The sequence below is a fragment of the Aedes aegypti genome, chromosome 2, assembly GCF_002204515.2.
Source record: "Aedes aegypti strain LVP_AGWG chromosome 2, AaegL5.0 Primary Assembly, whole genome shotgun sequence".
Taxonomy (NCBI): domain Eukaryota; kingdom Metazoa; phylum Arthropoda; class Insecta; order Diptera; family Culicidae; genus Aedes; species Aedes aegypti.
Window position 1 is genome coordinate 22,078,326 of NC_035108.1, and position 25,089 is coordinate 22,103,414.

The 25,089-nt window shown below is 38.8% G+C and overlaps 1 protein-coding gene across 10 annotated transcripts; it reads left to right on the forward strand.

The window, feature by feature from the left end:
• The first annotated feature begins 704 nt into the window (after window positions 1-704).
• LOC5571276 (splicing factor 3A subunit 2) lies at window positions 705-22,554 on the forward strand. Of its 10 annotated transcripts, none has more exons than XM_021840205.1 (4): window positions 705-1,144; window positions 1,195-1,449; window positions 8,502-8,673; window positions 21,698-22,554. In XM_021840205.1, exons 2-4 carry the CDS (start codon window positions 1,344-1,346, stop codon window positions 21,921-21,923), a joined length of 504 nt encoding a protein of 167 aa, XP_021695897.1. In that variant the 5' UTR covers window positions 705-1,144; window positions 1,195-1,343; the 3' UTR covers window positions 21,924-22,554. The 10 variants fall into 10 exon arrangements, with proteins under 10 accessions (XP_021695897.1, XP_021695895.1, XP_001653576.1 ...); XM_021840203.1 differs by having other exon boundaries at window positions 1,203-1,449; XM_001653526.2 differs by having other exon boundaries at window positions 1,224-1,449.
• Window positions 22,555-25,089: the final 2,535 nt, after the last annotated feature.

Consider the following 25,089-nt stretch of genomic DNA (forward strand, 5'->3'; position numbering starts at 1 on the left):
ACTCAAAAGTTAACACGGAATAAACAAAACTGTGTCTACCTACATGTATTTCCGGTTCCAGATACGTTCCGATCATAGGCAGCACCAAAATCTGTATTGCAATAATTTTCCTCTATCCTCTTTCTGTCATTTCGTCAGGCGTTCCGAATAGCATACAGCCAATTTTCAAGATTTTTGTACACAAATCTATGAACCGCGCACTCGAGTCAAAATGGGATCCGTTCCAACAATCGTCGCCAATGTAGCAAAGTGAAAATACATCTTCCGTCTTCAGAGTGATGAATTACAATGTTTTATTCTGAACCTTCCTGTCACAATTCTCAAGCATGGCCTACTCTAATCTAATCCATTAGCACAATACTACACAATACTGTATGTAAACTCTGAAGCAAAAGTGGTTTACCGAAGTAATTTTTCATTTTGACTAACGATTTATGACAATTTGCGTGATACAAGCATGCTCACTTGCTTATAATCACGCAAATTGTCATAGATCGTCAGTCAAAGTGAGAAATATTATTTTGTCGATGACTGTTTGCTATGCTAACAGTATTATTTTAGATTTTTAGACAACCCCATGGCTCACGCTGCATAGCTTATTGAATGCCATTCGAAGCATACTTGCACACAAGTTATGCTCACCATGCTCTGACAGTGCAGCATGACAACTACTGATAAGGCGGCGAACCAAACATGTCAGATTTCAGCCTTTGTTATCTACCCACCCACGAAGAGCACTTATTCAACACCACACAACCTTCTCTGAGGCAGCTGTTTGCAAGTTCCCTTCATAATGTGTGTATGGTGTGTTCCGAACGCGTCGTAGCGTAGATCGACCACATAACGTGTGCACCTAACTGAATCAGTGCTGGACTGGAGTTACACACAAACGGAACGATCAGTATTAGTGCCTGCAGAGTCTGGCAGTTCGTTCGAGATCAACGCAAAAAAGTGCTTAGACAAGCAGAGAGAAAAACAATCTTCTATCAGTTGCGGAAAGACCGACGTCCACCGCAATGACCCACTCGAGCAATTAGTCATCACCCGACGCGTGATTCGAATCGGAAATCTTCTATCTCGAGTTGTAAGGTGAAATCAGACTATGTGCTAAACGTAAAGTTGAACATCGAGTAAGTGTAAGTAGGTGAGTGTTCTTTCTCTAGATTTTGTTTTTTTTTAACCACCTTGTCCAAGTGTAATAGACATAAACATTCAACACGTAGTAAGAACTCTATATAGAGTGGACGCCAACATCGCCTTCAAGAACCCACCAAAACCCGTCGTAAGCTTCAGCTTCAGTGACTCGTGACGAACGGTGACCTCCAAAACACGACCAAACAACGATGGATATCTTCATTCCGATCGTCATCTTTTTCGTTCTGTTTGTGTTCTTCTCGCTGTGCGGGATGTGCTGTCGGCGGCGGCGAGACCAGGGAGCCGTGATTGCCAGTGAGTACCCTAGCTATCAGAATTCCATGGGCGTAGCCAGGATTGTCAGGGGAGGGGCAAGTGAGCTCAAAATTTCATTCATGAATTTTTCGCTAAAACGATCATTAGCGATAATATTATTGGGATTAGGCAGCAGTGGAATAAAAGTCCGAGTTATGTCCCTTGGGAAGTATTTTTATAGATCACTGGAGAAATCTGTTGAAAAATTGCTAGAAAGAATCGCTGAAGAAATTCCTGGTGGATTTTCTGATGTAACTCCTTGAGGAATTTGAGGAGGAGTCCTAGGAGCAAGCCCTTAAAAAAGTCCTGGTGAAATCGTTGGGAGAATTTCTGGTGATGATTTTTTTGAGAAATCCCTTGAGAAGTATCTGATAGAATTAATGATGCCATTCCTGGGTAACGCGTGATGGAATCCTTGGAACTAACTTCTAGAGAAGTTTCTGAAGAAATCTTTGAAAAAAATGTTATAACAATCTAGACAAATTCAAGGAGGCAGCCTTGGAGCTAGCCCTAAAGAAATTCCTTGAGATTTTTTTGGACAGATCTTTGAAGGAATCAGTGGTTGAAATCCACAATAATTTGTGGAGAAACCTCTAAAGGAATCCTTGGAAAAATTCCTCCTAAAGATATGCCTGAAGAATGTTCCCCGGAGAAATTTCTGGATGAATCTGTGGATAAATTTCTAAAGAAATTATTGATAAAATCCCAGGAAGTGCTTCAAAGCAGAATAAATAGAGGAAACGACTAAAAGATTCTGGATAGAATGTTTGAAAAAAAAAATCCCTCGGCCATTCCCATATCAATGACTGCTCAGAATATTTCCCGAGAGAGACCCGTCATGATTTTTGAGTTTTGCTGGAATATTTCGTAGAAATTATAGCTGGAATTCCTCTTAAATATTTATTTCTTCCGGTACTTAAATGTTGAATATTCTTCTCTTCCTTACTGCGATTATTGCCAGAAAATCACGAAAAGATTCTCCCTCACAGCCACAGCATTCGAAAAAATAATAATCACATATTCACTAGACTCTCGGCAAGTCTAAAAAATGCAAAGAAATATCGTGTTGCTGCAACCAACCTTGACAGTTGGTCAAACGGTTGTATCAACATAAGTCGGTTTGACCAACTTGGGGGCGGAGTCAATGTTGGTCAAACCGTCTGAGCGTCTGTGGGCTGCATAAAACGTTAGTTCGTCTTCTGAATATTTTTTATACATAGGTATACATTTGTTTAGTGGAATATTGGCTTTTTAATTGTCTTTTTCAGCTCATTAGTAAAACAACCTTGACAAGTCGAATGCGAATCTTTGGAAACGATCAATAAGTGGCGATTCAACTTTTGTTCATTCTAATGCATAACATTGAACATTGACCTTAAGTTTGTGTTCTCAGCTCTTTATAGAGCAAAATTTTTATTCAGCTGTCATTACCATTATTGAACAATAATTAAATATGCATGCTTGTTTGTGGCTCTGAATTGTTAGTTGGGATTTCTATCATAGTTGACTTTGACTAAAGACTAAATTTTAAATTGTTGTATAGTTAGTAGTGTTAGATCCTTTGATCTTATCACTCCTCCTTGGGGGTTTGAAGGATGAACACTTGCTCAGCGCACACAGTTTCTCGTGAATTATAACGATTATCGAATTTGTCGTGAATATTCTATGCATCGCATCACCAACCAAAGATGACTCTCGGATCCTTAGCTTATCTCACTAACCTATCCATGACAACATTGGAGATGCAGAGGAATACTCGGTCTCTAGTAAGAATGGTTGTCTAACAACATTTCGTTTTTTCGTGAGCGGCGCCGTTATTGACTTTTGAATTTTGAGCTCTCGATTTGTGCACATTGAGAATGCTAAACTAATCCCTGGCGCCATTTTATAAATCTCGGTGCAACTTCGATTGTTCTGATTAATCAAGGAGAAGCAACCACGAATTGAATAGATATATGATCATTAGAATGGTTCAATATATCAAAATTTGAGTGTCTCTCCAAAATTTGAGCTCATTTGGATGAATACTGAGACTGAAACCAAGTAATTCACTTAATCCGTTATAGTGTAAGCCCATGTGCCCTTGCGGATTAGTGCTATGCTGATATCATTAGATACATTAATCAGCTTTAGCTTTGTAGAAAACCGTACTCAAATCAGACAGCTCTGTAATTAGTTATCGATTTCTATCCAAACGTGAAATTTTGAACAGTGCTCATTTGTCTTCCAAACAGGCAGCATTGCTGCATATGGCGCGGAAGATAGCACACACAAATCAAGAATCATGTGATAATAAAATCAGAGATTTCTAAATAAATGTTGCCAAAAAATCTTCAAAAATGTATCTAAAAGAATATCTGTTAGGGTAGCTTCACATAATTTTCAGGAACTCTATCTACCCCCAACTTTGGCACCCTTTTCGACCCGATTTTGTCTGCCTAAAATATATATTATTTTAATGTGGAAATATTGGGTACAATCATAATGTACAAAGTCAAGTATGACCTTGGCCACGCCTATATGATCATCTAAAGTCTGAATTCACTTTGTATTGCAGATGTCACGGAACGGAGTTACGTTAGGGATCTTGTAAAATATTACGATTAATACAAAATTTAAACAAAAAAACGCTATAAGCATTAACAAAATAATAAAAAGACCTAAAGACTTTTTAGGTAAAAATAAAAATGAAAAGTAGTCGATTTTTTTTTCGATTTGATCTTTTTCCCCATTTTGTCAACCCTAAATGCAACAAGGGGCTGACAAAATCGGGACATTACTGTATTTTCAAAAATTTTCTCTGAATTCCTCAGACGATTTTTTGGAGCGCTCTTGGGTAAATGAAGGTCAAACCTGAATGAAGTCCTGAAAAAATTCTGTGGAATTATTTCTAAAGTGTCTCTAGAATAATTCCTTTAACTTTTTTGGTATTCCGCAAACTTCTTGGAGAAACTTCTTGAAGCTACTTCAGTCTTAATTGTTGGTCAAATTTCAATGAGCCAAAATCGTTGAAGGATTTTTACAGAGAATATTAATCAAAGTAATGCCCAAAGATATGTTTAGTGATATTCCTGGTCGAACTCTTGAAAATCTCGTGAAATAAGTCCTGATGTAATCATTCGCTAATTTTAGCAATTCTGTTAGAGTTCCAGAAAGCAAATTAAGGTAATTTATGATAGAATCTCTACAACAGTTCTCGGAGGAGTTGTTAAAGATATCGAAACAAAGATTTTTCATCAGTTCCAGGTCTTCATCAAGAATTTTCTGAGAAAATTTTAGGAAAAGGGATTTTCGAAGGGATGTTTTAAAGAGTTTATGGAGTCATTCTTGACAGAACTTGAAGAAAATTATCAGGTGCTATTTTTAGAGGTTTATCTAGAGCAATTACTGAGGAACAATCTGAATGAATTTCACATTTATTGAAGGAAGTAATTCCTTAAAAATATAACTATTGAATAATATTTCCGAGTGTAATTCGTGAACTTGAGCTCTTAAGGAATCCATTAAAAAAATTCATCTTGGACAAAAACTTTGAGCAATCCCTTCAAAAAATCTTGAAACAATTCGCAAAGCCATTCTCTTTGAATTTTTTCTAATGAATAAACCTTTGAAAGAGGCATTCCCGAAAAATACCTTGCCACTGTGGAATCGAAAAAAATGAGAAAGCTGATTTTCTGGCTAGACGAGGATCGAATACGCAGTTTTTAGGATCAAAACCCTTTTGTGGAGTTTCAAAATATGTAATACCGATGGAAATAAAAAATGGGAGCGTAATATGATACAGTCGAACTGGATTGGTAGAAATACATCAAGACAGTGTAAACCAGTGAACCTCAGCTCTATTTTTTCAGTCACGTTTATGTTTGATAGTAAATAGTTCTCGTAACAATTTAGTTCTATGTTCTTGATAACTTTGGGTGTAGAACAGCTTGCAGAAGAAAACTATTGCGGAACTTATCCGATTTGTGGCCCGCGGGCCGCACTTTGGTGACCACGGTTATAAAATGTTTATAACTCCAAGTAAACAAATTACAGAATAACTTCTAAATTTAAATAAAAATCACTCTGCACAGTTATTGGACTACTTACAGGACATTGCCCTGCTAGGTATCATTTAAAGAAGATAGGTTGAAGTCTAACCGGTTTTCCGGCTGTGAGATAGAGACCTCTCAACATTTGCTTTGTGACTGCTCAGCACTATTTGCGCATAGAAGACAGTATTTCAACAAGGGCATACTGAGTCATTTTGAAATTTGGCTAGATAATCCCAATAAGGTAGTTGAATTCATTTTAAAAATCATACCAGATTGCGATACGTTGCATTATCAGTCAACGACAGTTACTCTTAATAGTTACTTGTCGTCCTGAAAATATGCCGAAAATAAACAGGGGTATACCACAATAGATCAACTTAATGGTCGCAGTGGTTTAAATCCCAACAAAAAATAAAATGTGAAAAGTTTTAAAGTCTTTGGTAGAGTTGTTCAGTTGGTTATTAGCTATCACTATTTTAGCCAGAAGATAATACTTCACTTACGGAATAACTTTGCCGAAGACGCCATTTTTAAAAGTGGTTAGGCTCCTTATATGTTCGTTTAACAAAAGTGTCTTGCTCACTAACGCCGCCTACTGGCAACAGACGCCATTTATCTAAGTGGTCAGGTTCTCGAGATATCCCCAAAGCAAAAGTTTCATGCTCACTAGCACCACCTGGTGATAAATCTCTTAGTTTAAGGTGAAGATGAATCGAAGCCAAACCTCAAATTTTCAGGAGCACAAATCTGGAGAACCAAACATCCGTTTGAGCTGAAAACTTAATCGATTGGTCACAGGCTGGTGATGATCAATCGATTAAGTTTTCAGCTCAAACGGGTGTTCGGTTCTCCAGATTTGTGCTCTTGAAAATTTAAATTTTGGCCTCGATTCATCTTCACCTTAAATAATGATAGCCCTTGAGCTACTGAAAAACTTTGTCGAAGACGCCATCTTTCAATGTGGTCAGGATACTGAGGTATCCGCAAAACAAAAGCTTCATGCGCACTAGCGCCGCCTGGTGGCGGAATTCCATATCTGAATGACCACCGCATGTCAGCCCTTGTGCTATTGAACAACTCTTCCCACCACACTAACCTTCCAAATCATCAGGATCTAGATATATCATACGTTACAAAGTTTGCATTCTTGTATATAGTGCATGTCAGAAAAAGCAGCCCTACCGACCAAGTTCTCTACTAAAAGGATGATCTTCAACTCCAAAAGGTAGATTGTACTGAGTACTGAAACTTCACCCAAGACAGTACTGAGCTATCACTTAACGCATACGATATATTCAACACCACCTCCTAATTGTTGAAATCCCGTAGGCTCTGGGTCACCTGTAACACCCCCAACCATGTGTCTTTTAGGATACCTGACTGTATTTAGCTCATTCGTATCATTTTATCAGTGTTGCCAGCGTGAAAATGATTGGGTTTTGCTTTTCCAAACGCAATGTGTAACATAATATGCATACTTATTAAGTATTACTTAAACTTTGCTCAATATTCGACTTGTGATAATATTTGATAAATTGAGTTCTATAGATTTCACTTGAGTAGTGTTGCTACGACGTAATTTTGAATGAAAACTGAATTGAACAGTGTTGCCAGCCATATGAACATTTGTGTATGACATGCAACATTCCTTGAGCTTTGGTGAACATTCGTTATATTTAAAATTTACTGGTACCTGCTTAAAACACCGCTTACATTCGCAAGCTAGTTTTTTGAAGGAGCCGGACATTGGAAAACCCTTAGGAGCAGAGTATTTATTGAGCTGATATATTCGCAACTAGCTTGGCAACGACATTCCACGATGTTTTCATGCATTTTCTTTGGTTAAATCCTGCTTTAAATTCGCTTTTCGAATTAGATACCGAAATATCGTAATGTATGACGGTTTCCTTATGAGAAGTTCCAAAATTTATAATAGTCTTCAACGCTTAGAGTAAAATTGATCAACAAAAATTAAAATGATTTCATGGTTTTTAAATCTTCAGCGCACTCTGTTATTCTTTTGTAATTGTGAAACATACTTACTGGTGGCTACTTAAAAAAACTCTCAAAAATTCAGTCAATAATAAAAAACCTTTTCACTTGCCACATGTGGTTGGAAGATTAATGGTGTTTCAGTTTAACTTTTTTAAGTTTACATCGAATAAATTCTAAAATTTTGTAGTTTCAGTTACAACTTATAAGAGAGTACAACTTATAAGCGGCACTAAATACGCCACCAAAAATATCAAAATAAGATTACGCGCCATCAACTTGTTACGAAGTGTTAGTTGACAGGTTAACAATCATTCGCTCTATTACGAAATAATGATTGCACAGTTTCATGAATTTTTCTCCTGTCGTAAGATTATGAATGGCCTCAAACATTTACGCAGGATTAAGATAATTTTACATATTCACTAAAATAAACATGTAATTTTCACTTATCCAATTTTCCCACTTACTCCACGGTACCTTTCTCATAGGAACACTTCTTTTGGAATGGTCTCTGGAGTGATATTTGAAGAAACTTCTTTAAGGATCCAAGGAGAATTTCAGTGAACTATAAAGATTAATTTCGAGAAAAATTTCGTAGTAAATAAAATAAACTTCTTCTCAAGAGCTTGCTTGACGAGATCATTGAAAAATTCCAGGAAATATTTATTTTAATATAGCTGATCCATCTGCTGAAAATATCTTCGGCAGGAACTTTCGAGTAGCATGTTAGACGAACCTTCGAATAATTTCTTGCACGATGTATTTCAGAAACCTGATTGTTCATCGGACTTCGAAAAATCTCCAAGAAATCTATCTCTATGCTATTGTTTTATGAATATGAATGTTTCATAAATATGATTGTCTGCAATCTTTGAAAAATTCAAACACAAGTTTAATTTTCTTTGTAATTACATCAGCCAGGTCTCTGCCACATTCTGGCTACGCCCATGCTCCGTTCTGATCTGGACCAGTTCGTCCGAGTTGCATACGTTTGTGAAATTTAATCGTCTTATTTCGTTTTAGCTCCGGTCGTGATCACTTCCACCCAGCACCACGTAGGTCCTTATCCGGTGCACGTTAACACCAGTGCAACGGCGGCCCCAGCTGGAGTGGTCATGCAACAGCACAGCACCGGAACCGGGGTTTATCCGATGCAACAACCAGGCCCACAAGCCATGCCTCAACCTATGCCCGGGTAAGTCAATTCTAATTATTTGATTCCGTTTAGCTCATGCAGCAGATCGAAACCAAGATAAGCGATTTGCCTGCATGGGGCTTTTTTGCCATTATGACTTGATGGCCTCTGGGTAAACTGGGAACTGGGAATAAGAGATAAGAGAGTTCGTTTGTGGTTGGGCTATCGTTGCAATAATGAAGCATTACGAATAGAGGGCAATCTGATTTGATTTAAGTGGGATTTTATTGACAGCGTTCGTAGCTTTTATGCGAGAGGTAGTTAGTTTATATTGGCACTTCATCGATTGGAAATTGCCAGTTTGTTAAAAAAAATAACCGTTCGAATGAAATTTATTTGCGTTTGAGATGATACATTGTTTGCATGTAAATTTGTGGTTTTTCTGAGGGTTGCACCATGCGGAATGCCTATCAAGTTTGTTGTGCATTTTTACTTTGAATCGTGACAGTGATTATAGAAAAATGTCTTAATGAATGCTACGCATGTGTGAAATTAGATAAACCATAGACGAAACAGCTGTGCCAATCGTGAAGGTGTAGGAGTGGGTATTGTCCCAAGCAACGGCATTGCGAAGTATTTTCAATTCAAACAACCGTTTGACTTTCTTCAGATAAGCGTAATCTTGCTCTATTAGGTTGTTGACATTTTTATGCCACTACCTATTGCGAGGATATGACTCATCCCATCAGTGTTATTATTGTGTACTTTTCATTTACTTGGTATTACATCAGTTAATTTGATCGACATTACGCCAATTTATGTGAATTTGTACTTCTAACCTCGATTTTGATTCACGCTCTCCAGAACCTGTTGTACCTGATCAGGCCATTTCGCTCGCTACGCTTCTCACCTTGTTCCAATCGGGTTCCATGTGTCCCACGGAGTTCTTGGTTGACCTAGAACACAAAGACAAATTAGCATATAGCTGACATATATTTACAAAGCTTTGTCATACAAGTCTTGTTCGTGGTCTATCTGATACAGCCCTGTCGTCCTGCTTAGTCGCGCTTAGTTGACAACTAAGAAGCTTTTCTTTGATTTTTCTTAACGCCCTGCAGGATATAAATTGAAGATTCCGAGCTGTATCATCGACCTGAAGTAAATTGACTGTTTCATATAGATCAGTTGCAACTTCACGCCCTTTACGACATCAATCAAAACTGTCGACCTATAAAAAAGCCTTGAAATAATTTGACCTTGTCTCAAACAGATCAGCTACATATTAACGCCCTATGGGATATTAATTGTAAATTTCTAGTTGTACCTACGCTCTGGATCAACTTGATCTTTAAGTGCATCTTAACTGCCTGTAGAACGTCAAGTGAAAAGCACAAGCTGTATCAACGCCCTGGAGTAATTTGACTTCATTTTGCATAGATCTTTGCGAGATCTGGAGCATTTCTTAGCTGCATAATAACCTTGGAGTAATTTGACTTTATGTGGATCAGGTGCATCTAAATGTCCTGTAGGACATCAATTGAATATTACAAACTTTTTAAACTCCCTGGTGTAATTTGACCTTATTCCACGTAGATCAGATGCATCTTAACGCCCTGTATGACATCAATTGATCAAGTTGTAAACGGTTTGGAGTAGTTTGACTTTATTCTACATATATCTTTGCGAGATCTAGGGCATCATAAGTATTTTTACTTTACTGTACATCAGGTACATCTAAACGCCCCCTGTATGTACAGGACATAAGTTTAAAATACTTAGCTTACCTTAAAGTAATGTGAATTTATTCCTCATAGATTTTTGCAATATCTGGATTATCTCCGAGCTGTATCATTGATCTGGAGTAAGTTGACTTTATTCCAGTTAGATCTTCGAGAGATCTGGAGCGCCTTAAAACCCTATAAAAAACCAATCGCAATTTCTGAGCTATATCAACGCCCACGAGAGACTTTATCCTATGTAGATCAGCTGCATTTTACCATCCTGTAGGACATCAATTATAATTTCCAAGCTGTATTAACGCCTTGGAGTAATTTGACTTTATTCCATATAGATCAGGTCAATCTTAACGTCCTGTATGACATCAATCGAAATTGTCAAGCAGCATCGACGCCTTGGAGCAATTTGGCCTTGTCTTAAATAGATTTGCCGCGTCTAAACGCCCAGTAAGACATTATTTCTTATTTTCAAGCTGTATGAACGTCCGGGAATGATATGTTCTTATCCTTTGTCAACTTGATCTTAACACCCTGCAGGACATTAATTATAAATTACAAGCTGTATCAACGGTCTGTAGGGGGAATTACTATGGCCATAGCTGGTACATCTGTCTTAATTTGAATTTATTCCTCACAGATATTTGCAAGATCTGGAGAATCTTGACGCCCTGTAGAAAATCAATCGAAATTTCCGAACTGTATCAACGGCCTAGTGTAATTTTACCTTTCCTCACGTAGATGAGGTGCATATCAATGCCCTGTAGGACATTCATTGAAAATTCCAAGCTGTATATCTTTGCGAGAAGTAAGTGTGTGTTATTTGACTTCATCCTATGTAGATCAGGTGTATCTTAACGCCCTGTATGAAATCAATCGAAATTGCTGAGCTTCATTAACGCCCTGGAGTAATTTGACCTTGTGTCAAGTAGATCAGCTGGATCTTAACGTCCTGTTTGACATCAATTGCAAATTGTATGCGTAATCTATGCCCTGGAGTAATTCGATCTTACCTTATGTAATCCTGATGCATATCAACGCCCTGAATCATTGAAAAATACCAAGCTGTACACCCTGTTGTAATTTGAACTTATTTTACGTAAGTTAGGTGCATCTTAACGCCAATTATCAATTAAAAATTTTAAGGCTTAATAACGCATTAAATTAATTTGACCTTATCTTCTATAGATCATCTGCATTATAAAGCCCTTTATCAATTGAACACTCCATGCTGTTTCAAGGTCGTGGAGTGATTTGACCTTATCCTTCGTAGATCAGCTGTATATTAACGCCTTGTATGGTATCAATCGAAACTGTCGAGCTGTATTAACGCCTTGGAGTAATTTGTTTCATCTGGGTCATTTTAATGCCACGTAGATCATTAATTCTAAATTTGTACACTTTATCAACGCCCGCAGTAATTTGACCTTAGTCCATATAAATCAAGTCCATCATACCGCTCTGTAGGACATCAATAGGAATTGTTAAGCTGTTATGTCTAAAAAAATTTTATTTGTTTTATTTTTTCTTCGTCAAATGACAAGTTTTTTCGCCCTATCTTGTTAAGAAAAATGTTTCGTCCGTTATCGTTGAGTAATTCTCGCTGATACCAGACCACTATTGGCACATTAGAATTTTTTGTCGTAGTTTGCTAGAATAGGCCAAAACTAAAAGAAATGCTTTTTAGTACATTCATATTAATGAAACCCTCGTACGTTATGTAGCTTTCTTTATGTATCTTCCTCCCAATATATACCCTGAAAAACAAATTCTTCGGTCCTTTCAAATTTCCATGCACCGTACTCTCTATAAGTCGCTATTTCAATAACTCGATACCTCCACTAGTCGATGTGACATGAGAAGTCTTGTTTGGGGAATCTTGGACAAGTTCTTGTTAAGAAATGAATAAATACTTGCAAACTGTAATAAAAGTTGAAAAAGGTAAAAAAGTATTCATGTCATCGCTATGTTTTAGTCAAATCATCAAAAACGAAATAAGGTCTATACATTTTTAGGTTCAAAAAATAATCAGGCAAATCAGTTTTGTAGTTTCCAAAAAAAAATCTTGGAAAAATTCAATTTTTTTTATGTTCTCTACGGACACGGACAGAATGGAACCAGAAACATTGATGGTCATTACTCAACAACTGTTGCAGCATTTCCTTGAATAATGTACAATATACTTTCTTTAAAATATTGTTTACAAAACAAAATACTGAATGTGAAAAATGTAGCTTGATTTATTTAAGTGGGTTATAGCTACGCGTCAGTCTATCAATGAATTTTGGAATATCTCCGGAACAAGAAAACCAATTATTAAAATTAACAAATATACTAAAAGTAGAAGGGATTTTTCTGAAAAAAAAGGTGCGAAAATATCGATGAACTGAATGTTATCGCAATTGAAGCAAATGTTTGTAGTAAAAAATTATGCTGAAGATAGAGGACTGAATTTGAATGAATTTTATTTTATAATATGTAGCTCTGTATTGAAACCTCGTTCAGAAACGAATTCAGCCTCTTAAAATATATTATCCAGAAAACCAGAATGTACATGTATCTAAATCACCTTTTGCATTATGCGATGCTTATATGTGTAAAGATTCCGTATAAGATGTCGTCAAAAGGCCTTATGCGTACAAAGTGGATGCGATATTTGTGCATAATTTATTTTGAATTTGTTTACCAGCATATCGGTCTATTTTGCTCGAAGTAAGAGGGAGCATGGAGAAGAAAGTAATGAATACTAGATGTATAGGTACCGTAAGAGATCGGCGAGAGAAATTTGATTAGATTGAAGAGAGCATACCATATGAAACAGTATTACTTGAAACGTCCTTCCTTGTGGCTAACGTCCCCTATGGGAACGGCTTGGCGTGTTTTAGAATGACACTACCAAAGGCAAAACAGAGCGATATGTCGGTAAACAAATTCAAAATATAATTATCACGGTCGATACCTATGTATGTGCATAACTTATATGATGAAAATTGATATACAATGCGAGTGTACAGATTTTATAACGATTTAATCTGTAACCTTAAATGACTTAGTTTATGATAACAAAGTTGATTTGACAGCTGCTACGGATTGATTAGACTTCTTGTGTGCGTTAATACGGAACGAAACAAAATGCACTGATGAACTCAGAAAAGAGCGTTTTATGCGAGGAAATTCATTAATCAAACGATTTCATCCACCATGTTATGCGGGTGTGACGTAATTCACATAAATAAACGATTTTCTACGTAAATTGTTATGCGACTTCTTGTTGTCTGGGTAGTCATGCTTGTAAATATAGGAGGCATGAAAACTCAAATGTAAAGATATCGTTAAGATATTTTTTAACCATGTTTTGTTTGTTCGTTTTACTAAATACGTCAGGTGAGTAATTTTCTTACAAATTGGTTTTTGTATTTCAGAGTCTAAAAGTACAGAATAGTGTTTTAATCTGTTAGTACAAGTTGTTAGAATTTTACAGACAAAATGTTTTAACTGAACGATACTTGGTATCTTCGTACCACATTTTATTTCAAATCAAACATAAACTAAACACGTGCAAATGCAGGCGTTTGGAATATATAGTGAAGTATTTGTGATAATTTTCTTATGAGACACCCTCATTAACGCCTGTGAGAAGAAGTGCCCTCAGGATTATAGTAACGCCCCCCTCAAAAGGGGACGACTAAGGAGCTCAAATTTTACGACGACAGGGATGATCTGATATAAATTTTTGAAATTTCAGACAAACTGAACTTCAAGGGTATTAATTTTAATTACATGCCCCCGACATATTACGTTACTAGAGTTTTCGGTGTACTGGGTAGTTAGGCGAGCTAATGATTTTATAGGGCTATTATTATTTATTTGGTTTCAATTATCTTGATAAAACCTCGCCAACAATAATTCGCCAATTCACTCGGTTCATGGCCGCTTCTCTCCATCCTCGACTGCGACCCACGCTCTTCTGGTCCTGGTGCACCTGGTCAATCCACCTAGCTCGCTGCGCCCTACGACTTCTTGTACCGACCGGATTCGTAGCGAACACCATCTTTACAGGGTTGTTGTCCGGCATTCTTGCAACATGCCCTACCAGCGTATCCTTCCAGCTTCAGCTACCTTCACGATACTGGGTTCGCCGTAGCGAGCTCGTGGTTTATCCTTCGCCGCCACACGCCGTTCTCCTGCACGCCGCCGAAGATCGTCCTTAACACTCGGCGTTCGAAAACCCCAAGAGCTTGCAAGTCCTCCTCGAGCATAGTCCACGTCTCATGCCCGTAGAGGACTACCGGTCTTATGAGCGTTTTGTACATAGTACATTTGGTGCGGGTGTATATCTTTTTTGACCGCAGCTTCTTGTGGAAGTAGTAGGCCCGACTTCCACTCAAGCATGGGAAACATTCACTCGAATATTGCATTTCTCTCGCTCACATCCACAAGCGGTCAAGAGCGAGATTGCCGTTTCTCCGACCAAGCTGAGTGTTTCAATTTCCAATACGCTTTCTTCTTGTTCGCCGAGCGACAAGTTAGACAAAAACGGCAACAGAATGATTCACTACCGACTCCTTGTGCCGAAGGCATCCGATTGCTGTAGCGAACGATTCTTTGCATTCCGATTCCGCACGAGTGGCATTCGTATTTGAGAGCTGAAGAGCGTTCACTGACTGGTAATACACAAGGCGAAATGTTTCAGTGAACGCAAAATCTGTACATTTCGCAGGAAGCTTTCAGTGATCGAATGGCGAACGCGTTCTTTCGTGTCTCCAATTTAAGAGAGGATAGGTGCTCTCTCCGCTCCGTATATCTTTTCATTTTCGGTTTATCTCAATCGTTTACGATTCGTCGGGATTGCGCTCACCCTAGTAGCGTTCGGCAGTCATTGAACATTCGGTGGCAGCAGATACTTTGCAGATATTTTATCGGTACCGTTCGGGTGAGTAAGTGAATTTTCCCATGCTTGCTTCCACTGATGATGCGCCTCCGTATTTCACGGCTAACGTTATTGTCAGCCGTCAGCAAGGATCCAAGGTATACGAACTAGTCGACCACCTCGAACGTATCCCCGTCTATCGTAACACTGCTACCTAGGCAAGCCCTGTCACGCTCGGCCCCACCAGCTAGCATGTACTTTGTCTTGGAGGCATTCATCACCAGTCCAACTTTCGCTGAATCGCGTTTCAGGCGGGTGTACAGGTCTGCCACCTTTTCAAATGTTCGGCCGACAATGTCCATATCACCCGCGAAGCAAACAAATTGTCCGGATCTCGTTAAAATCGTACCCCGGCTATTGTGCCCGGCTCTCCGCATAACACCTTCTAGCTCAATATTGAACAACAGGCACGAAAGTCCATCACCTTGTCGTAGTCCCCGGCGGGACAATTTTGTACACCTTTCATCGTCGCTCTTATCAGTCTCGTGAGCTTCCCGGGAAAGCTGTTCTCGTCAATGATTTTCCATAGCTCTACGCGGTCGATACTATCGTATGTCGCTTTAAAATCGATGAAAAGGTGATGCGTTGGGACCTGATATTCACGACTTTTTTGGAGGATTTGCCGTACAGTAAAGATCTGGTCCGTTGTCGATCGACCGTCAACGAAGCCGGCTTGATAACTTCCCACTAACTCGTTTACTATAGGTGACAGCCGACGAAAGATGATCTGGGATAATACCTTGTAGGCCGCATTTAGAAAGGTGATCGCCCGAAAGTTCTCACAATCTAACTTGTCGCCTTTCTTGTAGGGCATATTACCCCTTCTTTCCGCTCCTCCGATAGCTGTTCTGTTTCTCAGATTGTGCCTATCAGCCGGTGCAGACAAATGGCCAGCCTCTCCGGGCCCATCTTTATGAGTTCAGCTCCGATACCACCCTAACCAGCAACTTTATTGTTCTTGAGCTGGTGAATGGCATCCTTAACCTCCCTCAAAGTGGGAGCTAGCTGGTTTCCATCCTCCGCAGAACCGACGAAGGCATTTCCTCCGTTGTCCCGACCTTCATTGCTTGTGCTCTAAGCGCCATCAGATGTTCGTCGAAGTGCTACTTTCACCTTTCGATCACCTCACGCTCGTTGACGGAACATCCTTATCCCTGCTCATCTCGGCTCGCGGCACGAAGCAGTTGTGAGATCCGTTGAGCTTCTGATAGAACTTGCGTGTTTCTTGAGACCGGCACAGCTGTTCCATCTCCTCGCACTCCGTCTCCTCCAGGCGGCGTTTTTTCTCCCGAAAGAGGCGGGTATGCTTTTGCCGTTCCCGTCTATAACGCTCCACGTTCTGCCGGGTTCCTTGCTGCAGCATGACCGCCCACGCTGCGTTCTTCTCCTCAAGAATCTGTCTACATTCGTCGTCAAACCAATCGTTCCGTTGACTCCATCCCACGTACCTAACGTTGCTCTCAGCTGCATCGTCGATGGCTGCTTTCACTGTTCTCCAGCAGTCCTCAAGAGGGGCTTCATCCAGCTCACCCTCTTCCGGTAATGCAGCTTCGAGGTGCTGCGCGTACGCATTGGCAACATCCGGTTGCTTAAGCCGCTCTAGGTCATACCGGGGCGGTCGTCGGTACCGTACGTTGTTAACGACGGAGAGTTTTGGGCACAGTTGGACCATCACCAGATAGTGGTCGGAGTCGATGTTAGCGCCACGATAGGTCCTGACGTCGATAATGTCGGATAAGTGCCGTCCATTAATCAGAACGTGGTCGATTTGTGATTCTGTCTGATATGGTGATCTCCAGGTGTATCGGTATGGAAGGCTGTGCTGGAAGTAGGTGCTACGAATGGCCATATTCTTGGAGGCGGCGAAATCAATTAGTCGTAAGCTGTTTTTGTTCGTCAGCCGGTGGGCGTTGAACTTTCCAATAGTCGGTTTGAACTCCTCCTCCTGGTCAACCTGAGCGTTTAGATCTCCTATGATGATTTTGACGTCGTGGCTTGGGCAGCTGTCGTACTCGCGTTCGAGCTGCGCGTAAAAACCGTTTTTATCATCATCACTGCTTCCGGAGTCAGGGCTGTGCACGTTTATTATGCTGAAGTTGAAGAACCGGCCTTTGAGCCTCAACTTGCACATTCTCTCATTGATCGGCCACCACCCGATCACGCGCCTCTGCATATCACCCATCACTATAAAAGCTGTTCCCAGCTCGTGTGTGTTGCCGCAGCTCTGGTAGATGATATGGTAACCTCTAAACGTTCGCACCATTGATCCCTTCCAACACTCTTCCTGCAACGCTACGATGCTGAATCCGCGGTCCTTCAGTACGTCGGCGAGTATGCGTGTGTTCCCGATGAAATTGATTCGCTAGTCCCTTTACGTTGCTGTAGTCTTCGCCGATTGTCCCGGTTCGTATTCTCTCGTTGACTATTCGTTGCTTGATGTTTTTACGGCTGGCTTGCAGGGCCTGACACCAACCCCCTAGATTTCCGGAGGACCATTCCCCCGGTGGACCGTAGTGCGCAGTTAAGCTTAGAGTCCTTCTCTGGCACTCGGGCGATGATCAGCCACCCCTGACATGGGGAATAGACGCTGTGGTGAGCCGCTCCCAACATGGAGTACATACGCTCCAGGTTCGCAGAAGCAAAAGCAAAAGCAAACCCCCCCTTCCCTGTCAGCATACGACCAAAGTTCCCACCGTGGGTTGGTTACCCGATCTTCCCCAAGGTTACTCGTACCCCGGGCAGTACCGCGAGGAGGTAGGAATAGGAGTTGCTGGGCAGGAGGCTGAGAACCGCACAAAGGGTTCTATTTTATTCCTGCAGGTACGCGAGGTACCAATGGTGCGCCATGTCCAGCCATTTCGCTGTTTTAGTTTAACATTCTCCTTGGGCTCCGTTTTCGGATTTCTCCTTTCTTTTTTTCCGACTCGTATCCACGGGTTGCTGTTGCCTTGCGACCGTGGTTCCTGTAGATGCACTACCTAGTTCGGGCTATCCCGTGGCACTTTTTTCTTGGCTTTCTTGGCCTTAGACTTGGTATTGGCCTCTCCACTGTTGCCATGTCTTCTTGATCGCGGAGCTCTGGAGGACGTGACCATAATGTGAGTGACAGGCATAGTTACTGCATTCCAGCACTCGTCATCCGCACATATACACACTAGCGTTGGGCGATTTTGAATCGATGTTCCGAAAATCAATGTTTTCATTCCGATTAATCGATTTTTTGAATCGATGTTTGAGACATCTGAAATCTAGTGAATCGATTTTCTACGTTCGATTTTTGGATTCGATTCATTTTATTGAAATCAATGAATATATTTTGAGGAGCTGATTGAACAGAAACCTAAATTTATAATAAATAACTGGCCTTGAAGTAATAAATATGTTTTATTGAATTTCAAAGCTGATTTGATTGAAAGATGTTAAAATTGATTTAAAATTAATTTGGTCTCATTTCAAATTTTATTAATTTTAACTCGAATGCGATTCGAATCGATTCAAAAACATCGATTCAAAGGGTTCGATTTAATCGATGAATCGATTCAGCAGTTCATATGTGAATCGACTCAGTAACATCGATGTTGAAGACAAATTTGCCCAACGCTAATACACACGAGCTGGGGTAGATAGTACGCTTCCTATTCTGCTCTACGGTTGATTCCAATGAGGCCGATATTGTCCGCAAGAAGGTTTTACTGTAAATACCTTTCATTATTCTTCTGAAATTTCACAGAAGGTTTTTTTACTGGGGATTTTTTTTTTATTTCCGTACAAAGTGGGCCGAAGGGTCTCAGATTTTCATGAAACTTTTTCCATGGGCAGGGCTCATCAATATATGAATAAAAAAAAAATAAGAAAAATTCAGGGTCGCTTATTTTCCCGGAAAACTCAGTTGGATTTTTTTTGTTTTCCTCTGACACTACTTACTTTGAAAAATCATAACTCAAGAACGAAGCATCCAGCATTCCAATTAGTGGAAAACTTTCAAAAAAATATTTTTGAGAAGGTAATTTCATAAGCTTAAATCGCTGAAATTTTTGAGATGGTATTTTTTTTTTCGTTTTTGAGTTATGGCCAATTTTGTACAAAATGTACAAATGTATTATTTTGAGCCTTTTCTTTGAAAAATCATAACTCAAGAAAGAAGCATCGTAGAAACAAAGTTTTTTTTTATGAAAATGAAAGGAAATTTCCTCAGGAATAAAAAAAAAAAATAACTGGAAACATTTTTCCACAAAATTTTCCACCGTTAAGAAAATTCGTAAAGAAAAGCCGGATAAACTATGTTCTAATTAGTGGAAAACTTTCAAAAATATATTTTTGAGAAAGTAATTTCATAAGCTTTAATCGCTGAAATTTTTGAAATGAACTTTTTTTTCGTTTTTGAGTTATGACCAATTTTGTGGAAAATGACCATATAAGCCTTTTCTTTGAAAACCCATATTTCAATCGAAGCATCGGAAAAACAAAGATTTTTTATCAAAGCAATTGCAAATTTTCTAAAACATCTGAAAAAAAGATATGGGATTGGTTTTAATGCAGTATAAGTCGGAATGGATGATATTTTTCATGAAAAATTACACCGCTAAGAAAAACTGAAAAAAAACTGTTTTTGCCTCAATCTTTCATTACACTGAAAAGGGATTCTTTCTTTTCTATGGAACAAATAAGATTATTTTTATATTTTTCTTTAATTTTATTTATTCAATTATTCATTTTAATTAACTTACATTTTCATCTTAATACTATCTATTTTTCCGTTACGGGAGCATCCTGGTTAATCATAATCATGCACTTCATGCAGATTTTCATCTTTTCCGTAATCCACCGAACTCCATTCGAATGAAACTTGGTCATGAGAAAATGGCTAATCGAGCGTAAATTTGTCCTTACTGATTTGTGGCCGTCCAGTCCGAAGGGGTTACAGCATAGCGAATAGTATTCGTAGTATTAAACTTTGTCCATTTCAACAGCTTCGGTAATAACGAGTAATATACAGCTGACAATACTTGCACTTTCTTACTGCTCTTTGTTAGTTTTTTGGTAAACTTATGATTCTCAAGCCATTTCAACGCTTTAAACCAGAATTGGTAAATACCTAATTGCCATATTGTCTACCCATTGATTTAACTGTCAATTTTGTAGTTACCTAACAGGTAGCTGGAAAAATGCCTACATTATGATCGAAGAAATCTTTGTTTCTATGCTGTTTCGTTAAGTAGTTTTGTTTATAAACTTATAAATTTGAAAATAAGCTTTATAAACTTATAAATGTATAAATTTGTAAACAACTCATCTTGGCAATATTTGATCCTTTTTTAGGAACGAAAAATAAGCGTATTTAAAAAATGTTTAGGATTGGATCTTACTGATCGCTCTTTTCAAATATATTTTATTTGTAAGCTGGAATAACTGAATTTTTTCCAGGACATTTTAATGATAACCCGCATTAAAATGTCCTGGAAAAAATTTCAAAGTTTTGAGAAAATTTGATTCCGATTTGACAAAAAAATGTTTCTGTGACGCTTTTATCTTCAGTTATGATTTTCGAACGAAAAGACTTGTACGAGAAATCTGGGCATTTTTCACAAAACTATGACCAAACGCAGGAATTAAAAAGTAGTACATCTTAAAAATTTCAGTGATTAAAATTTATTAAATTCTGTTCTCAAAAATATTTCTTTGAAAATCTTACACGAGTTGGAACACAGTTTTCCCGGCTCGGAATTTTCTCAACGGTGGAAAATTTTGTGGAAAACTTTTTCCAGTTAACATTATTTTCTATTCCTTAGAAAATTTGCTTTCATTTTCATAAAAAAAAAACTTTGTTTCTACGATGCTTCTTTCTTGAGCTATGATTTTTCAAAGAAAAGGCTCAAAATGGCACATTTGCACATTTTTTACAAAATTGGCCATAACTCAAAAACGAAAAAAAACATTTCAAAAATTTCAGCGATTAAAGCTTATGAAATTACCTTCTCAAAAATATTTTTTTGAAAATTTTCCACGAGTTGAAGCATAGTTTTTCCGGCTTTTCTTTACGAATTTTCTCAACGGTGGAAAATTGTGTGGAAAACTTTTTCCAGTTAATATTTTTATTTTATTCCTGAGAAAATTAGCAAATTAGCTTTCATTTTCATAAAAAAAAACTTTGTTTCTATGATGCTTCGTTCTTGAGTTATGATTTTTCAAAGTAAGTAGTGTCAGGGGAAAACAAAAAAAAAATCCAACTGAGTTTTCCGGGAAAATAGGCGACCCTGAATTTTTCTCATTTTTTTATTCATATATTGATGAGCCCTGCCTGTGGAAAAAGTTTCATGAAAATCTGAGACCTTTCGGCCCAAACCCGTACGAAAATAAAAAAAAATCCCCTACTGTAACGTGAATAAGCTTATTTTTAACTCATATTTTTCTATTTTCACAGCTACAACCCGGCACCCGGTGTTGGCTACCCTCCGCAGCCGTATCCACCCCAGCCACAGAACCAGCCCATGCAGCAGATGCCAATGCCTATGCCCATGCCAGGCTCGGCTCCTCCTCTCCACGCTGTCCACGCTCAAGCCACGATGAACCCGCCCAGCTACGATTCGGTCGTAACGGAAAACTACCCCAAACAGGCACCGTACAATCCCCACTTTACCGGACAGTAGAGCCTGCCAACGTCGCTTCCTTCGCTTAGTTTTTTAGTACATATTTTTGGAGAAACAAACGCTCGATTCATATTGGTTTGCTAGTCCAAATCCACTGAGAACAGACGAACACCATTTGCGGTTTCGATTTTCCTATCTAGGGTTTCTAGAGCAACAATGTTCGAACGAGTTTGTTGATTAACTAAAGAGTTAGAAAATGGAGAGGCATTATTTACGCTACTTTACATCCGTATATTTAGCAACGGGTTCAGAACACGCTCAGCCAGAAGTTCTTATGTTTACATCGAAGAAATAATCATTAAAATAGAAGTTACGTGAGGGATATGCCCAAAAAACTAAAAACAAAACATAAATGTTCCGAATGCTTGGTTTTAAATTCACACGTCAATCGATAGCTTAGATTTTTGAGTATGATTGATATGGGAGTACGGGGATAAATTCCAAAAGGGATAACCCTATTATTTACCCTTTTTCACGTTCTTCGAAAAGGTTGATGTAAAAGAATTGGAAATGTATATATTTATGAACAGCCGATCTGTTTTAGAAGAAGCATCATACGACAGTTTCATTTATCGTTTACCACTTGGAGAACTCACCGTGAAATACATACATTATTCCCCACTTTTGTCAAGGATGTTTTATGATTAATGTCAAATGGAAACTTATCGTGATGACTGCCCTTTTATATTTCGTTTTGTTTTTTTTAATTAGTATTATTTTAAAAATGACGTTCGTTTTTTTTATCTAGCTATTTTGTGTTAGGTAGCACTATCATCGTAACACTATATCAACCACGTTTTGATCGATTCACGGCACTTCTCCGAAATTACCGACGTCACCTATCGTGGCATTAACATTGACTCCGTCCACTACTTGGTAATGGTGGAACTGTGTCCAAAACTATCTCTCATTAACGATGTACGGTACCGACGCCAGCCTCGGTACAATCTAGCGCGACTGAACCAACCAGATGTCGCCAATCCGAACGCGCAGCATCTTGAGACAGCATTGCCGGATGGGGGCGAGCTCGATGGACTTTCGTGCCTGCTGTTCAATATTCCGCTTGAAGGTGTTATGCAGAGAGTGGGTCATAACAGTCGAGGCACGATTTTCACGAGATCCGGACAATTTGTCTGCTTCGCGGACGACATGGATATTATTGGAAGAAAATTTGAAACGGTGGCAGATTTTTTCCGTTCCGTTTCGTTTACACAATTTTTTAATAGCTAGCAAAAATAGAGGAAATTTGTAGTTCGTCACATAAAAAAAATAAATAATAGGCTGAGAAAAGACGGAGAAATAGCTCTCTGCTGTTGAGCATTTTGTATGGGAAAACGGCTTTGGTGCATTTTGTATGTAAGCCATCTGTTCACATTCCGGGCTCAGATTTGCCCAATCTTTTTTACAAAACTTTCATAAATATGTGCCACGTAACCTCGAATGTACACAAATTCCGTTTACGTAATATTACGTCCATGGAATTACGTTAATAGAATTTACGTAAATCGAACTGACAAAAATGGAGGTTTCAGGGTAATTACAATGGTACTCCAATAAATTATCATGATGCTTATCAGTCTAACAATAGATCCATTCTTACCAAAATATTATCTCTCCACTTAGATTCAACAAAATCTCTAGTTTTTCCGACTCTTTTGCCAACGAATTAAAGAGAAATTATAATTGTAATTTCAAGATTGCTACATGTGACAGCCATAATCTTGTTGAATAAATGAATTAGTCATACATGTTGTTTCTCATCTTTTCAAAATGAAGCTGACATAGAACAACTTCACCAATGAATCATACAAAACGAGATGTTAATCGTAGACAATTTCGCTAATGTTTCATAATAGCATCTCAAATGGTTACAGGAAACAAATGGCCAGGTATGATAGCATCAAACAATGGAGCAAAAAACAACTTTCCCGCTATGCCAACAACCGTCCGCGATTAATGTAGAATAAACAACTCCCGCTTCTGAAATCCAGCTAACCTTTCCCATTTTTCGCCCGCGCTGTTCTGTCCAGCAACCCCCCCCCCCCTGTTCCTTCTTGCTGGTGGCACCCACCCCCAATAGATGACGCCATCGTTTAGGTATGATGGGAACGTTTCGCTCCAGCATTGTCACCCATTTTACCGCCCACCACTCGCTCACCGAGCGCATACCGGGAGCCAATCAAACTCGCGCTGCTGCAATTTGCAATTTAAAATCCCATTCTCAATGGAATTTAATTGAGTAACAGTATCTCCAACTGATCCGCGGAAGAATTATTCCCCGTGACAATTCGCTCAATGGCGAGCCCACGCTTATTATGTTGCAGCAAAAATGCTTCTTGGCGCGAGCGGGGCAAAAAAAATGAAGGGAATTAATTAAGCGAATCATCGTCGTCGCAGTGGCCCCCGTCATCGCTAGCACCATCGCAAAGTTTGAAAGCACTTCTTCGTGTTGAACATCAGCCACCCTCAATTTGTCTGCTGTAGAGTTGGGCGAATTTACAGCAACATCGATGTTATTGAATCCATTTTGATTTGTTCTGCGGAATCGATTTACTGATTCAATCGAATTTTGTGAATTGTACTTTGTACAACAGTTGTGATTTATATATTATCATTTTGTAACGAAGATATCTATCGACACCAAACCAAAATGTATTCCTCAAGAATCTTCTCAAAAACAATACTCGACAGTTTTTATTTCAGTATGGCTTTTATAATGCGGTAAAATCAACAAATGTTCATGAAAGTCGAATAATAATGAACGCACTATATACGGTTCGAGTTAACCACAGTTTGAAATCGGTATATCTGAAGATCCAGATAATAGAGAAACTTGGGGTCTTTAGTTAAGTTGTTCTGGAGGTGAAGCGCTATTTGATGGTACCTCATTTAATTTGGAATTTGCCCGCTAGAGGGCATGGAAGTTATACTTTTGTTTTGCAGACATTTCAGGATCCTGACCATTCAAAAGGATGGCGTCTTCGGCAAAGTTGTTTAGTAAGTTAACTATCACTGTTCGAGCTAGTTGATTGCAAATTTTGTCACTAGGCGGCGCTAGTGAGCATTAAACTTTTGTTTGCAGATATCTCAGGAGCCTGGCCCCTTAGAAAGATAGTGTCTTCGGCAAAGTATTTCTGTAGCATGAAATTTTTGTTTTGCGGATACT